We start from the raw sequence: 14,128 nt of genomic DNA on the forward strand, positions 1-14,128 counted from the left end.
AACTGGCTGTTAGGCAGTAAGATGGGGTAGGCCTGTGTCTGTTGTGGTCCCTTTTGAATAAGTCAAAGTGATTGTGCTGTGCGAAATGTTCACCTTACTCAGCTGAGCTTAGCAGTAACCCTCCCTACCCCACCTCCTCCAGAACAACTGCCAGCTATGCGTCCATGCGTCAGGAATCTCGCCGCCTACGTGAGTTTCATATGGCCAACCTAGTCTGCAGAGACATACAATGCTGTTACACAGAAGCATAATTAACAATTGACTACCAAACCTATGTAACCAATGCTTTGTTTATGATAGGATTTTTTTCTTCTTTTTCTCTCCCAGGTTACAAAGTCAACACCTTCAGTCTGATAAAGGCAGAACTTACCTTCCTGACATTCTCTCCTTCAATGTAATTTCCATCCTGCGCTGACAAGGACTGAATCATAATTGTTTATCCAAAAGCCAGATTTTTAAAGAGCAAGGACTAGCTTGGTGACAAAACTTTTCTGATGTCATCTACCGAGCTATTTATAAGCACAGTCTGCAGTTTGTCACTGCGCTGATCCCTGGCCATCCCTGCCCCCGGGCTCCAACCTCTAATTCACCACGGTGTCTGAAGAACGTACTGCTCTTTCCAGGGGGGCCATTACTACACTAGCCCAATAGAAAGTGACCTCAAACTTGGGGCAATTTCTCTTTTCAGAGAGGAGGACATTTTTTAAATTGTAAAATGTAATCCATCACATAGAAACATTCTGTCCCTTGACCCCTGAGGAATGAGACAATCAGTCCCTACATTTTTTTGTTGTTGTTGCTGAAGCTGGAGTTAGATAACACATTAAATCCCAATTGTTCTTTGGAAACCCCTCACTGCCTGCTCTTTTACAACTTGCAATGTGACTTACCTACCAGTCCGAGATTCAGGAATTGGGACTGCTAATCATCTTTACATCCCATGTGATTAACAGTAGTAGTTGGAATATGATATAACAGTCCCAAAACTCTGTTCCGGATTCTCATTCTCTCTCTCTCTCTCTCTCTGTCTGTCTGTCTGTCTGTCTCTCTCTCTCACACACACACACTGGCAAAAGTGTTTCTCAGAAGAAGAAAAGTGAAGAAGGCTATTGGGTTACATGAGCTAAAGGAGACCAATTCCTCATTGTCTCTCTAGGACTGGGCAGAGCTTGGAGAACTTCCGTTGTGTGCTTATTTATAAGATCTGGTCACTTAGATGATTTGCCTGTCTTAGCATTTGGAGTCTTTAGTCAGCCCTGTGGGCTTAGGATTTGGGCTGCTAACTAACCAAAGGTCAGTAAATCAGAACCACCAAACCCTCTGAGAGAAAGTGGAGGCTTTCTACTCCCATAAAGAGTCACAGTCTCTGAACGCCCCGGGGCAGCCCTATCCTGTCCTAGAGAGCCTGGCCATGAGTCAGAACGGGTGATGCCACAGCAGTGAGCGGGTTTTTCCCTCCTTTGGGAGTCAGCATTTGGCGCACTGTTGTCCCGTAAAGAAACAGAGTGTTTCTGGAATCTGCGGGTTTGACCCTGGGCAGCTTCCAGCATCCAGGACAAGTGAAAGACTGGGTCGGGAGCACACAGTAGTTATCCAGCAAATGCTGGGTCCAGTTCTATCACTGACTGGCTGTGGGTTGACTTTGGACATTCAGACAATTGCAGTCATGAAAGCGCCTCTCCTCTAAGGGCGTTGTCAGAGTGCATTTTAAAATGTCAAAAGCCTGAAAAACGAAAACCAGCACCTGCCGTGTGAGCTTGTTTTAGAGCCCGCCGAACTTATCGCCATCGAGCTCATTCCAACCCCCAGCAACGCTATAGACGGAGAATTCCCCTGTGGAAATGAGACAGTTTAAGTGAGGATTTTAAATCTTCAGGCAGGCAGAGACTCGTCTTTCTCCTGAGCAGTGGCTGATGCGTTTCCACCACAGACCTGTGCAGAGCCGCATGATGCCTAGCCCGAGTGTCCTCACCGGCTCTTAGTTGTGAGGCACATACTGTCAACATGCCAAAAGCCTTAGAAATGAAACGTGTTCGAAACCTCTTTCAGGCTCTGAGAGTCCCAGCTTTGAGCCTCTCTGGATCAATTAGAAAAGAAGGCATTGACTTCCGATGGCAGTTAGAGCAAGAGAATGGGAAAACATACCCTCCAGAGAGCTCATCAAATGGCAAGTCGTGGCTACTAAGTCCCACTGTGCTGAAGCCCAGACTCTCACTCGACTGACTCGGTGAGAATGAGTGTGAGTAATCCCTCATAGCTGTCCGACTTGGGGAACGGCCTCCTGTAGCATGGTGTCTGCAGTCATCAAAGGAAAGGAAGGCTCTACATTGTCCTGAAATACTTGACTCGGAGCAAGTGCAACATGAATATAAACATCCCCGCCATCGTGTCTCATGCGAGTATCGAGAAAGGATGCCCAGATGTAGTCAGGGAGGAAGTGCATTTTATTTTCTGATGGACACAGATGCCATCAGTCATCCAGCTGGCATAAGGAGGCCACCCCCCGATTTATCCAGTGCTTCTGGGCCCTGTCGGTGGGGAGCTCAATGGAGAGAACGTAATTGGTGGAGTGGCCTGTGGTGGACAGGATTCCCCTCCGGGCACTTGTTTTGTAGACTGGACACACGTAAATGTTCTGATGCAGAAACAAGGCACTGTCCCCAGGTTTCAGCCAAATGATGGGCAGCGGGTCCCAGAGGATTTTGGGGAGAGATTCCCCAAGCTGCATCGTTGTCCTGTCCCAACGTCCACCTTCTAGAAAGAGCCCTTTTATGTAGGCCCCATCTTCTGGATTATGCTCTATGGTGGTTTCTTGTCTGGTCACCTGGAAGAGTGGAAAGCTATGAGTCCCACCACACCCCATTTTCCTAAATGGAGACACAGTATGAGATTGCAAGCTGCTACCTAAATCGCAGCCTGGCTGCAATATCTGTCTCTGTTAGGAGGCTTCTCCCGGGCACTGGAGCTTCTGTGATCATATTCTTGCCTGTCATACATAGGCGGGCCTGATTTGTCAGCATGCCGCCTTGACTGCGACAAAAGAGTGAGCACTAGGGTGGGTTGGAAAGGGAGACCCGGTCACAAGGATCTACATATAACCTCCTCCCTGGGGGACAGACAGCAGAAAAGTGAGTGAAGGGAGACGTCAGACAGTGTAAGACATGACAAAATAACAATAACTTATAAATTATCAAGGGTTCTTGAGGGAGGGGGCAGCAGGGAGGGAAGGGGAAAATGAGCTGATACCAAGGGCTCAAGTCGAAAGCAAATGTTTTGAGAATGAAGAGGGCAACAAGGGTGCTTGACAATGGATGGAGTATGGATTGTGATAAGAGTTGTACGAGCCCCCAATAAAATGATTTAAAAAATAGTGAACACTGACGTAGGAGACCACATTTGCTGTTATTAGCTTAGTGACCTTGCACAATCCCTCCCTCTTCTGGACCTGTCTTTACAAAGTGATCAGTTGTATTCAGGGGCAAGATGGGTAAGTGGTCTGGGGGGGTGGGGTTTTTTTCCCCCCTTTTGGAGGCAGCATTTGGCCAGGTCCTTTTTTCCCATGAAGAAACGGAGTGTTTCTAGAATATTCTATTCTTGGCAGCTTCCAGCATCCGTGAAAAATAGAAGACTTTGGGTCAGGAGCACACGGTAGCTTTACAATGAACAGTCCAGTTCTATCACTGACTGGCTGTGGAATTGGGCTAATTCCTTTCTATATTCATGTGGTGGTGGAGCACGATGGGTGGAAATCTTGGGTTGTAGTTGCCCATTTTGTGGCATAAACACTAACTGCTCTCTTTCAGGGTGCCAACTATGAACAACCAGCTCATAAAATTCCAGAAAATGAAATAACGGGCTCTGATGAGCTGCTGATATGAGCTGGCTCCAGCATCGCACCATTTAGATTCAGAGGCGTTAAAGTTGGATTCCTTTTGGCAGAAAAGTGACCTAGAAAAGGTTCGTTGCCATAGAGTCAACGGTGACTGCTACTGACCCTTAGAGGACAGGGTAGAACTTTCCCATAAAGTGTCCCGTGCTTTAAAACTCCATACACGTCACCTCTTTTGTGGCTCCCAGCAGAGCACTTTAATCTCTGTGCCACCAGGGCTCCTAGAAAATTATGTAGGTATAGGAAAACCGGGAGTAGTGGGGACTGTGGTCAATTAGGAGCCGTGTGTGCCTTTTAAAAGAATGCCATTTCTAATATTTTATGAAGACCAGAATGATGCTCCCGTTTCTACTTCTCGATCCTTCTGTCTACAACAGGAAAAATGGCTACTCATTGTTGTTAGCCAGGCTCCAGTTACCTGAATGGATTCTTCTACTGATTGTCAGGGGTATGTTTTAGAATCTTTTGGGATTTCTAGCCCTGTCCCTCCGTGTGTATCACAACTATTTTGTTTTCTCATTGCACACATCTTGGCTTTGTTTCATTGTTCATTTTCATTGTTTCAAAGGCCAAGTTCATTCATGATGTACTGAGATCAAGAGCAGTCAGTGGGTGACTTCTGAGCCTGGCTCTTGCCCCAGAATTGAAAAAGCCACAGCACCCTGTAGGAAGCCCTCTGCCTGTTCCTCTTCAGATACGGACAGGGGGATGCTTGACGACCGGCTGTCCCTGCCGCTTTGCTTCAAGGAGAGCACTTACCTGAGGGCATTAAGCATCTTCCAAATGAACAGTTCCATGTTTGCTCAACATGAGAGCCTGGGAGAAGGTTTTCACTTTTCTCGGTATGACCATGCAACATTTGTCTCTGGAAAGGTTCTTTTTAATGTACACAGAGACAAAACCTTGGAGAGTCTCCGTTTCTACTGAGAATCGATCTCAGAGCTGCTGTCAGTCAAGGCTTTGCTTCATTGGTGCCACTTCAGCAGCATTTGCGCCTTAACACACCAACATGTTTACACTCATTAGGACCTAAGTAACACTGCTTTCTCTGGCTAGCCCCTTGAGCTGGACCCAGAGGACCCTACCTCAAATTCAAATCCGATGTGGTCAATGGGGATAGTGTATTTCCGGGCATAGTTCTGGGAGACTCCCGTCAAAAACGACTGTGTGAAGTAGAATCCGGAGATCCAGAAGACCACAGGGGGCCCCTTGTCAATCCATTCCTAGAAAGCCATGGAAATAAACATTGAAAACCAGCAACACCCCCAAGGGCAGGTCCCATGTTAGCTCCATACAGAAATACACTTTTCCTGATTTTTCGTGAATGAGACAGTGTCACTTATGTTTTCCCACTTTTGATGGAATTGAAGGACCAGAGAGAAATACTTCTACTTTAAAAGAATACACAAGTACAAGCTGGCGTCAGGGACACAATCAAGGGTGGAGGGGACCGCGGCAGCAGAGACTATGTGCTCTGTCCTCACGGAGCAGAGCTGCGTCTGTAGAAGATTGCTACTGCGCAAGAATGCATAGCGCTTGTTTCAGGGCTTGCTTGCTTTCTGCAGGACGAACACTTGCGTTTTCATGAATCACCATCCAGTATTTTCATCCTGGCTTAGAAATGTTTAAATTACCAAGCAGCCACGCGAAAGCCAACCACATCCACTAACCAGTTTGGACAATCAGCCACAACTTCGTGACGTGTGTGCTCGTTCCTCCATGGGTCTTTGAAAACACCCCTCCTGTTCCAACTCTGGGAAGAATGTTTTCACACGATCCAGTCCAGGATGCTGCATGGAGGCCTACTTTTCCCCTCCCCATCTCTATATAAATGGCCGTTTCAGAATGTCCTCCCTGCCTGAATGAGTCCCAGTTATCCCAAATACCTGGAAGAAGGTCAGGCGGGCCAGCAGGTCAGTCACATAACCCCCCAGTGGCTTGAGTGACGGGTAGGATTTGGCTGCCCACATGGCGGGCACTTTCCCCATAAGCATGCTATTGAAGACATCTTCCAGTTCTGAGGACATCAGGACCTGCCCTTTGATCGCTCGGCCCAAATCAATGAGGCTTCTACGAACCACTTTGGTCAGCCTGCAAGAACAAGGGAGGAGTTAGCTCAGCCTGGCTCTCCATTCTGCCGAAGAATACTGGTTTCATATATGGGTCTCCTGTTACTCTATCTGCCCCTTGCAAAAGGTCACTCTATTAATCTACTTTCACAATAGAGACATTTTAGAAGAAAAAAGTCACCCATATTCCTACCACCTAAAGATAACTTCTGTGTATCTATATCTTTATAGATTTTTTTGTAAACACAAATTGCTTTTTAAGTGGAATCATATATTTACCTTCTTATAATCTACTTTTTTGGTTTATCCTGTAGGGAACATCTACTTTCCAAATCAATAAATAGGGACCTAAAGCCCCAGTGATGTGTTGGGCTGCTAACTGCAAGGTCAACAGTTCAAAACCAGCAGTCACTCCATAAGAGAAAGATATGACTTTTTACTCCTGTAAAGAGTTACAGTCTCAGAAACCCACATGGGGCAGTTCAGTCCTGTACGTCAACACTGAGTTAGAATTGACTGGATGGCAGTGAGTGAATTGTCATTTAACTCTCCCCTCTTGTTGGAAACATTATTTCTATGATTTTGTTACTGTAACCTATATTGTTAGGAATACATACTTATAATAATTTTTGTTTAAATTTAGTTATTTTCTTAGTAAAAAGAAACCTAAGTTAAAAGGTATATATAGTTTTAGGATTGTCAAAATATTTGAAAACTAATTTCATTGTTGAGACTTTACATGTAAAACATACAAATTCAACAACAACAAAAAGTTATTTTTATGGACAGTGAAGTAAAAATCTGAAAAAAACTGAAAGACAGGTTGTAAGATGTGAAATCCACCTCCCTGTCTCTCTGGCCTCCTCTATATTCTGAGGCCTTGCCAAGCCCAGAAGGAAGTCCCTTGAGAGTGTCCAAAGACTCTGCCACCTGAGAGAGGTTAGTGGACTCTGAACCGTGTGGGTGTAAGGCTCAGACTTTTGATGTTTGTGGTAGACCCTGCCATCCAAGAACTCATCACCCCTGGCTTCTAATTCGTACAAAGACCTTTCACAGAACTTTTCTTTCTACTATTTCAACCAAGGAGCACAGGTGACAGACCAGTTACGAACTCAGCCAGCTGCTCCAGAGGCGAGAGATGTGGCAGTCTGATGACAGCGTAGAAAATTGTCTGGGCATTCTACCCTGTCACAGGGAGCCACTTGGAGTCAGAACTGATGGATAGCAACAGTACGCTGGCAACCATGAGCTCTGCTCCCTTCGACGTTTCAGTGCCCAAGGAAGGACCACTTGCCCTATTGTTCGTTAGTACGTGCTGTCGAGTCGGCTCCAACTCTCAGCGACCCCGTGAACACCACCAGGAAACATCGCTCGGTCCTGCGCTCCCCTCACAACTGTTACGTCTGAGCCTATTGTTACAGCCACTCTTGTCAGTCCATCTTCTCTAGACACTTCCTTTTTCTCATTGCCGCGCTCCACATTACAAAGCATGAGGTCCTTCTCCAGGGACTGGTCTCTCTTGATAACATCTCCAAAGCATATGAGACGAAGTCTTGTCATCCTGGCCTCTACAGAATATTCTGGCTGCACTTCTTCCAAGGCAGATCTATTTCTTTTAGTTCATAGTAATTTCAGTATTCCTCAGCAGCATTATAATTAAAATGCATGGATTCTTCGGACTACCTTATTCCACGCCCAACTTTCACATGCATAGGAGGCCACAGAACATCTGTACTTTGGGGCAGGCACCCCTTAGTCATCAAAGTAACGTCTTGCTTTTCAACATGTTGCAGAGGTCTTGTGCTGCAGATTTACTTAATGCCACACACTTTTTTGACCTCTTGACTGCTACTTCCATGAACACTGATTGTGGATCCAAGCAAGACGAAACCCATGACAACCTCAATCTTTTTTCTGTGTATCATGATGCTACCTATTGGTCCAGTTGTAAAGATTTTTGTCTTCTTTACATTGAGTTGTAATCCAAACTGAAGGCTGCAATCTTTGACTTTCAGCAGCAAATGCTTTAAGTCATCCTCACTTTCAGCAAGATGGTATCATCTGCATATTGCAGAATGTTAATAAGCCTCCCTCCAATCCTGATACTGCGCTCTTCTTCATATAATCCAGCTTCTCTGGTTATTTGCTCAGCGTACAGAATGAATAAGTATGGAGAGAGGATACAATGCAGACAAACATTTTTCCTGATTTTAAACCACTCCATTTGCATAACCAGAAGCTCTGGTGGCATAGCTCTGGTGGCATGTTAGTCTGGGTGGACTAGAGAAACAAATTCATAACATTCATATGTGTTTAATAGAGAATTATACAAAGAGCAACTGTACATTAAGAAAACATCCCGGCCCAGTCCAGACCTAGTTCATAAGTCTGAAATTACCCCATATGCCAATACTAGTCCATAAATTCCTCTCTAGACTCATGCAGCCATGCAATGATGCCAAATGCAGGAAGATCACAGGCCAGTGGGTAGAAAGTCTTGTGGATCCAGTGGTGGTGGAAGCATCTCAGTGGTGGCGTGGGTCTCCACGAGGCCTCTCCAGCTCCAGGGCTCTGACTATTATCAGCCTAGTTCCATGTGGCTTGTCAACAGGAATGACTGTTGACATTCTGACTGAGCCTGTGTCCCACCTCCAGCAAACCATTCATCTCCTTAGTGCCTCCAAATTGAGGTCATCAAGCTGTGAGCTGATTGACAGACTAGACTCCACCCCTGAACTCTTAAGCCTCAAGTTGACGCTTATGTAATGACCTCAACTGGGCTGTGAACTGCAAGCTCAGCAGTTCAAAAACACCAGCTGATCCTCGGGGAGACGGGACTTTCTACTCCTGCTAAGAGTTACATTCTCAGAAACTCACAGGGGCAGTTCTACCCTGTCTTCTAAGTTGGCATCTTCTTAATGGCAGTGAGTTAGGTGTTTGGTTTGTTTGGCACACCTGCCTCTTGGTCCATGTACCGGTTACCCATGGGCACAATGACCTGTTCTGGAATACTTACACTTTTGAAAGCTATCATAGTTGGTTGTGATACAAACAGTTGAATGCCATGGCATAGTCTATGAAACACAAGTAAGCAACTTTCTGATTGACTGTTTTTAGCCAAGATCTGATATTAGCAATGACATCCATTGTTCCACATCCTCCTCTGAACTTGGCCTGGACCATCAGGGCTCCTTTAGTTCAGAAAACGCTAGGGTGGTAGGGTTGCTGCTGCCTGTCCTGTTATATTATGATGGCTAGTTAGTACGGGCTGGTGGAATCTCCTGCTACCACCAATGAGGGCTCCAGTGGCCTACAATGGTTCTGGCCTTAGGGAGCAGAGGAGAGAAACCATTAGGCCTGGTGGCTGGCTGTATGAAGGAAAATACATACAGCTTATCACAGCAAGGTGTCTCACTCAGCAGAGCTGGCATGTCATAGGCTCAACACGTCTTATTTGGCTCCCCATACAGCTGTCTATTTTTGGTTTCAAGTTTATTGTGTTCTTGGTGAAAGTTTACAACATAAATTAGGTTCCCACTTAACATTTTTTGTACAGATGTTTCATGACATTGATTATTTTTCTTTTTTTTTCAAGTAAAGGGTTATCTTTATATGCATTTATTTTAAATTTTTAAACCACTTTATTGGGACTCTTAAAACTCTTATCACCATCCATCCATCCATTGTGTCAATCACATTTGTACATATGTTGGAGGACCATATGGCTGGCCTCACTATGAGACACAGCATCCCTCACTGACCCATAGCCATAGAGGAGACAACACTGGAGACACAGTGTGGGAATTCCGCCTGATCTGATCCTACCATGCTGAGGCAAAACACTAAAGGCATGCAACAGAACAGCAAAGGAAACAGAGCAACGAAGTCCCCAGAGAATACCACAAATAGACTTTGGGGCCAGGGCTTGGCGCCCCAACTGGAAAACACTCCTAAAGGCCAACAAACAGTCCTTGAACTAACTACAAGCTTTTCTTTCTTGTTGTTGTGTTTTGTTTTTGTCATTGGCTTGTTGTTTTATTTTGTTGCTTGGTTTTGCTCTGTCTTGTTTTTGTGCATGTTATTATCTCCCCAGGTCTGTCTAAATAAGGTAGGCTGGGTGAACAATCTGGAGGAGAAAACAACAGGACAGAGAGTTCTGGGGACATAGGAGAGGGGGAGATGGAGGGAAAGGTAGTAGTGTTAACCCAGGGACGAGGGAATAACAAGTGAACCAAATTGGTGGTGAGGAGGGTGTAGGAGGCCTCATAAGATGTGACCAAGAGTAATGTAACCTAGAGGAATTATTATAACCCAAATAAAGACTGAGCATGATAGTGGGACAAGAGGAAAGTAAAAGGAAATAGAGTAAAGAGCTAGGAGGCAAAGGGCATTTATAGAGGTCTAAATAGAGGCATGTACATATGTAAATATATATATGAGGATGTGGAAATAGATCTATGTGCATATATTTATAGATTTAGTATTAAGGTAGCAGATGGACATTGGGCCTCCACTCAAGTACTCCCTCAATGCAAGAATACTTGATTCTATTAAACTGGCATTCCATGATGCTCACCTTCCCAACAATTGCTGAAGACAAATGGGTGCATAAGCAAATGTGGTTAAGAAAGCTGGTGGTGCCCGGCTATCAAAAGATATAGCATCTGGGGTCTTAAAGGCTTGAAGGTAAATAAGCAGCCATCTAGCTCAGAAGCAACAAAGCTCACATGGAAGGAGCACACCAGTCTGTGCGATCACAAGGTGTCGAAGGGATCAGGTATCAGGCATCATCAGAACAAAAAACCCTATTGTGAATAAGGGGGTGTGCAGGATGGAGACCCAACGCCCATCTGTAGGCAACTGGACATGCCCTTACAGTAGGGTCTCGGGAAGCAGATCAGCCAGTCAGGGTGCAGTGTAGCAATGATGAAACTTAAAATTTTTTTCTAGTTCCTAAATGCTTCCTCTCCACACACACCCACACACCTCCACTATCATGATCCCAATTCTACCTTACAAATCTGGCTGGACCAGAGGATGTACACTGGTTCAGATAGGAATTGGAAACACAGGGACTCCAGGGCAGATGATCTCTTTAGGACCAGTGGTGTGAGTGGCAATACTGGGAGGGTGGAGGGAGGGTGGATTGGAAAGGGGGAACCAATTACAAGGATCTACATGTGACCTCCTCCCTAGGGAATGGACAACAGAAAAGTAAGTGAAGGGAGATGTTGGACAGGGCAAGATATGACAAAAATAATAATTTATAAATTATCAAAGGTTCATGAGGAAGGGAAGAAAGGGGAGGGAGGGGAAAATGAGGAGCTGATGCCAGGGGCTTAAGTGGAAAGCAAATGTTTTGAGAATGATCAGGGCAATGAAAGTACAAATGTACCTGACACAATTGATGGATGTTTGGATTGTGATAAGAGTTGTATGAGTCCCTAATAAAATTATTTTAAACCACCTTATTTGGACTCTTACAGCTTGTATCACCATCCATCCATCCATCCATCCATCCATCCATCCATCCATCCATCCATCCATCCATTGTGTCATCAATCACATTTGTACGTAAGTTGCCATCATCATACTCAAAACATTTTCTTTCTACTTGAGCCCTTGGTATCAGCTCATTTTCCCCTCCCCCACCCTCCTTCCTCTACATTTTTCACACTGTGTCAGTCTTCTCATTATGGATGTTCCATTTCCATCAATCTGGCTTCCCTGCCCCTCATTACCATCTCCTTTTGACTTTAGGGGCCATTTTGGCCATTTGGTCTCATATAGTTGTTTATTGAAAGGAGCACAATGCTCGAGTGGTATTGTTTACAAGGCAATCTATTATTTGGATGAGAGGTTATCTCTGACCTTCCCTTCGGGGGGTGGCTTCAGCTGCAAGTTCACAGGGTATCTTAGAGAGATAACCTTGGGGATTCCTCTAGTTTATATAACACCTTAAGACTGACCTTTATATATATATATATATATATATATATATATATATATATATATATATATACCACAGTGAATGAAGGGGGAAGTGCAGAGTGGAGACCCAAGGCCCATTTGTCGACCACTGGAGATCCCCTCATAGAGGCCTTTAGGAGAGGAGATGGGTCAGTCAGGGTGCGAGGTAGTACCGATGAAGAACACAGCTTTCCCCCAGATCCTAGATGCTTCCTCCCCCCAACTACCATGATCCGAATTCTACCTTGCAGGACTGGATAGGGCAGAGGTTGTACACTGGTGCATATGGGAGCTGGAGGCACAGGGAATCCAGGGTGGACGATACCTTCAGGACCAGGGGTGTGAGGGGAGATGCTGGGAGACTGGAGGGAGAGTGGGTTGGAAAGGGGGAACTGATTACAAGGATCCACATGTGACCTCCTCCCTGGGAGATGGACAGCAGAGAAGGGGGGGGAGGGAGACTCCGGATAGGGCAAGATATGACAAAAAAAACAATGTATAAATTATCAAGGGCTCACGAGAGAGGGGGGAGTGGGGAGGGAGGGGAAAAAAAGAGGACCTGATGCAAAGGGCTTAAGTGGAGAGCAAATGCTTTGAAAATGATTAGGGCAAAGAATGTACAGATGTGCTTTCTACAATTGATGTATGTATATGTATGGATTGTGATAAGAGTTGTATGAGCCCCTAATAAAATGAAAAAAAAAGACTGACCTTTTTTTTAGGAATTTGAGTTTTGTTCTACATTCTATGTAGGATCTTTGACTTGTGTCCCTAGTTAGGACAGTGAAGCGTGGTGGCCAGCCACCATCTAGTTCTTCTGGCTTCAGGCTCGCTGAGGCTTCGGTTATGTCTTTCCATGCTATAGAATAAGCCTAAAAGTAGGAGAGCCATGAAGTTCTCTCATGACAGTCCTCCAGCTTCCCAGTCCTTCAGGGCCGAGGTTTCCCTAAACTGAGCAATGACCCCATGAAGCCAAATAGAAATAGCAAAACACAGGAGTATGTGGTAGAGCAAGAACTTTCAGCAGTGATCACCTCCAGCCCTGCCCCTAACCCTAAGGCCTGTGACATCTGAATCAACTGAGTCTCACTTTCCTCATCTGAACAAGATAGCCTCTTAGTTCTCTGGCAAAATAAGATCAAAATGACGCCACTACAACCTATGCTCAGTTACTCCAGTAACTGAGGGAGAAATGAGGAAAGGCTGGAATAGAAGACTTGAGACCCTCAGCCCCACAGCTAACCCACAAAGCCCTTTCAGCACCTCTGTGGCAGAGGCAATGGGGAGAACTCCTTTCTATTTCCATCTTTATTTTGCATATTGGCTAAGTGCATTGGTTCTCAATCAGACTACCTGGGTTGAAATGCCTTGTGCCTTTGAATGACAGTGTGACTTTGGGCAAGTTATTTAACCACTTGGTTTCAGTTTTTTCATGTGCACAATGGTGGTAGCGGGAGGACTGCTAACTGTTCATATTTCAAAACACTGTATAGCGTGAGATAGCATACATAGTGCTTGGAAACACATGGCACTAAGGTTTCCGTAAAAGTGGCTCGAACGATTATTTCTATTGTACTATTGTTTGCCAATATGGGAAAGAATGAACAGCGGTGATTCACCCCCACCCCCACCTGCTGGGGATGGCCCTATGTACTGGAGCAAACCACTTCCTTGACACAGTCATTGCTTGTGCGTCCACCTCTGCTGCCCGTTAGATGGGGCCCTCACGAGTATCCAGCCCACCTGTTGAATCTGATGAGCTCCTGCCTCAGGACAGTGTTCATTGACTCCTCATAGACCACCGGGTACTGCTTCATGACCACTTCCAGGTCAAAGTCCATTGGAAGCTTAGAAAGTATGTCCTGAGCCAGCTCCTCAACCACTTCCTTGATGTTCAGAGCAGGGAGGAGAGAATGAGAAAGCAAACTCTCAGGTGACAGCAGACACCCCCTACCCCTGCTGCCATGGACAGGAGATCATCCCTCAACCCAGACAGCACAAAGGCAGAGCATGGAGATCCCTGGCCTCACACCTGGAGCAACACTGCGGGTCAGGCAGGGGGGTTCCTGCTCACTCAGGGTCCTTCAAGGCACTGCTAAACCTGGCAGAACTCTTCCATGTGGGAATCGCCCACAGCCTCCCCAACTCCTGGTACAGATGGAACTCTGTGCCCAGTGACACTAAGGCAGAGGCCAGGCTG

General features: G+C 45.6%; 1 protein-coding gene across 1 annotated transcript in view; it reads right to left on the minus strand.

Moving 5' to 3' along the window:
• Positions 1-2,431: 2,431 nt before the first annotated feature.
• DNAH3 (dynein axonemal heavy chain 3) overlaps positions 2,432-14,128 on the minus strand; it is a 226,805-nt gene continuing 215,108 nt past the window's right edge. The window contains exons 59-62 of the mRNA XM_075528109.1: positions 13,672-13,814; positions 5,776-5,980; positions 4,975-5,112; positions 2,432-2,824 (exon numbers count right to left, since the gene is read on the minus strand). Coding sequence (XP_075384224.1) covers positions 2,471-2,824; positions 4,975-5,112; positions 5,776-5,980; positions 13,672-13,814 — 840 coding nt within the window. The 3' untranslated portion in view covers positions 2,432-2,470. The remainder of the gene's footprint in view (positions 2,825-4,974; positions 5,113-5,775; positions 5,981-13,671; positions 13,815-14,128) is intronic.

This window comes from Tenrec ecaudatus, chromosome 12 (genome assembly GCF_050624435.1).
Source record: "Tenrec ecaudatus isolate mTenEca1 chromosome 12, mTenEca1.hap1, whole genome shotgun sequence".
NCBI lineage: Eukaryota > Metazoa > Chordata > Mammalia > Afrosoricida > Tenrecidae > Tenrec > Tenrec ecaudatus.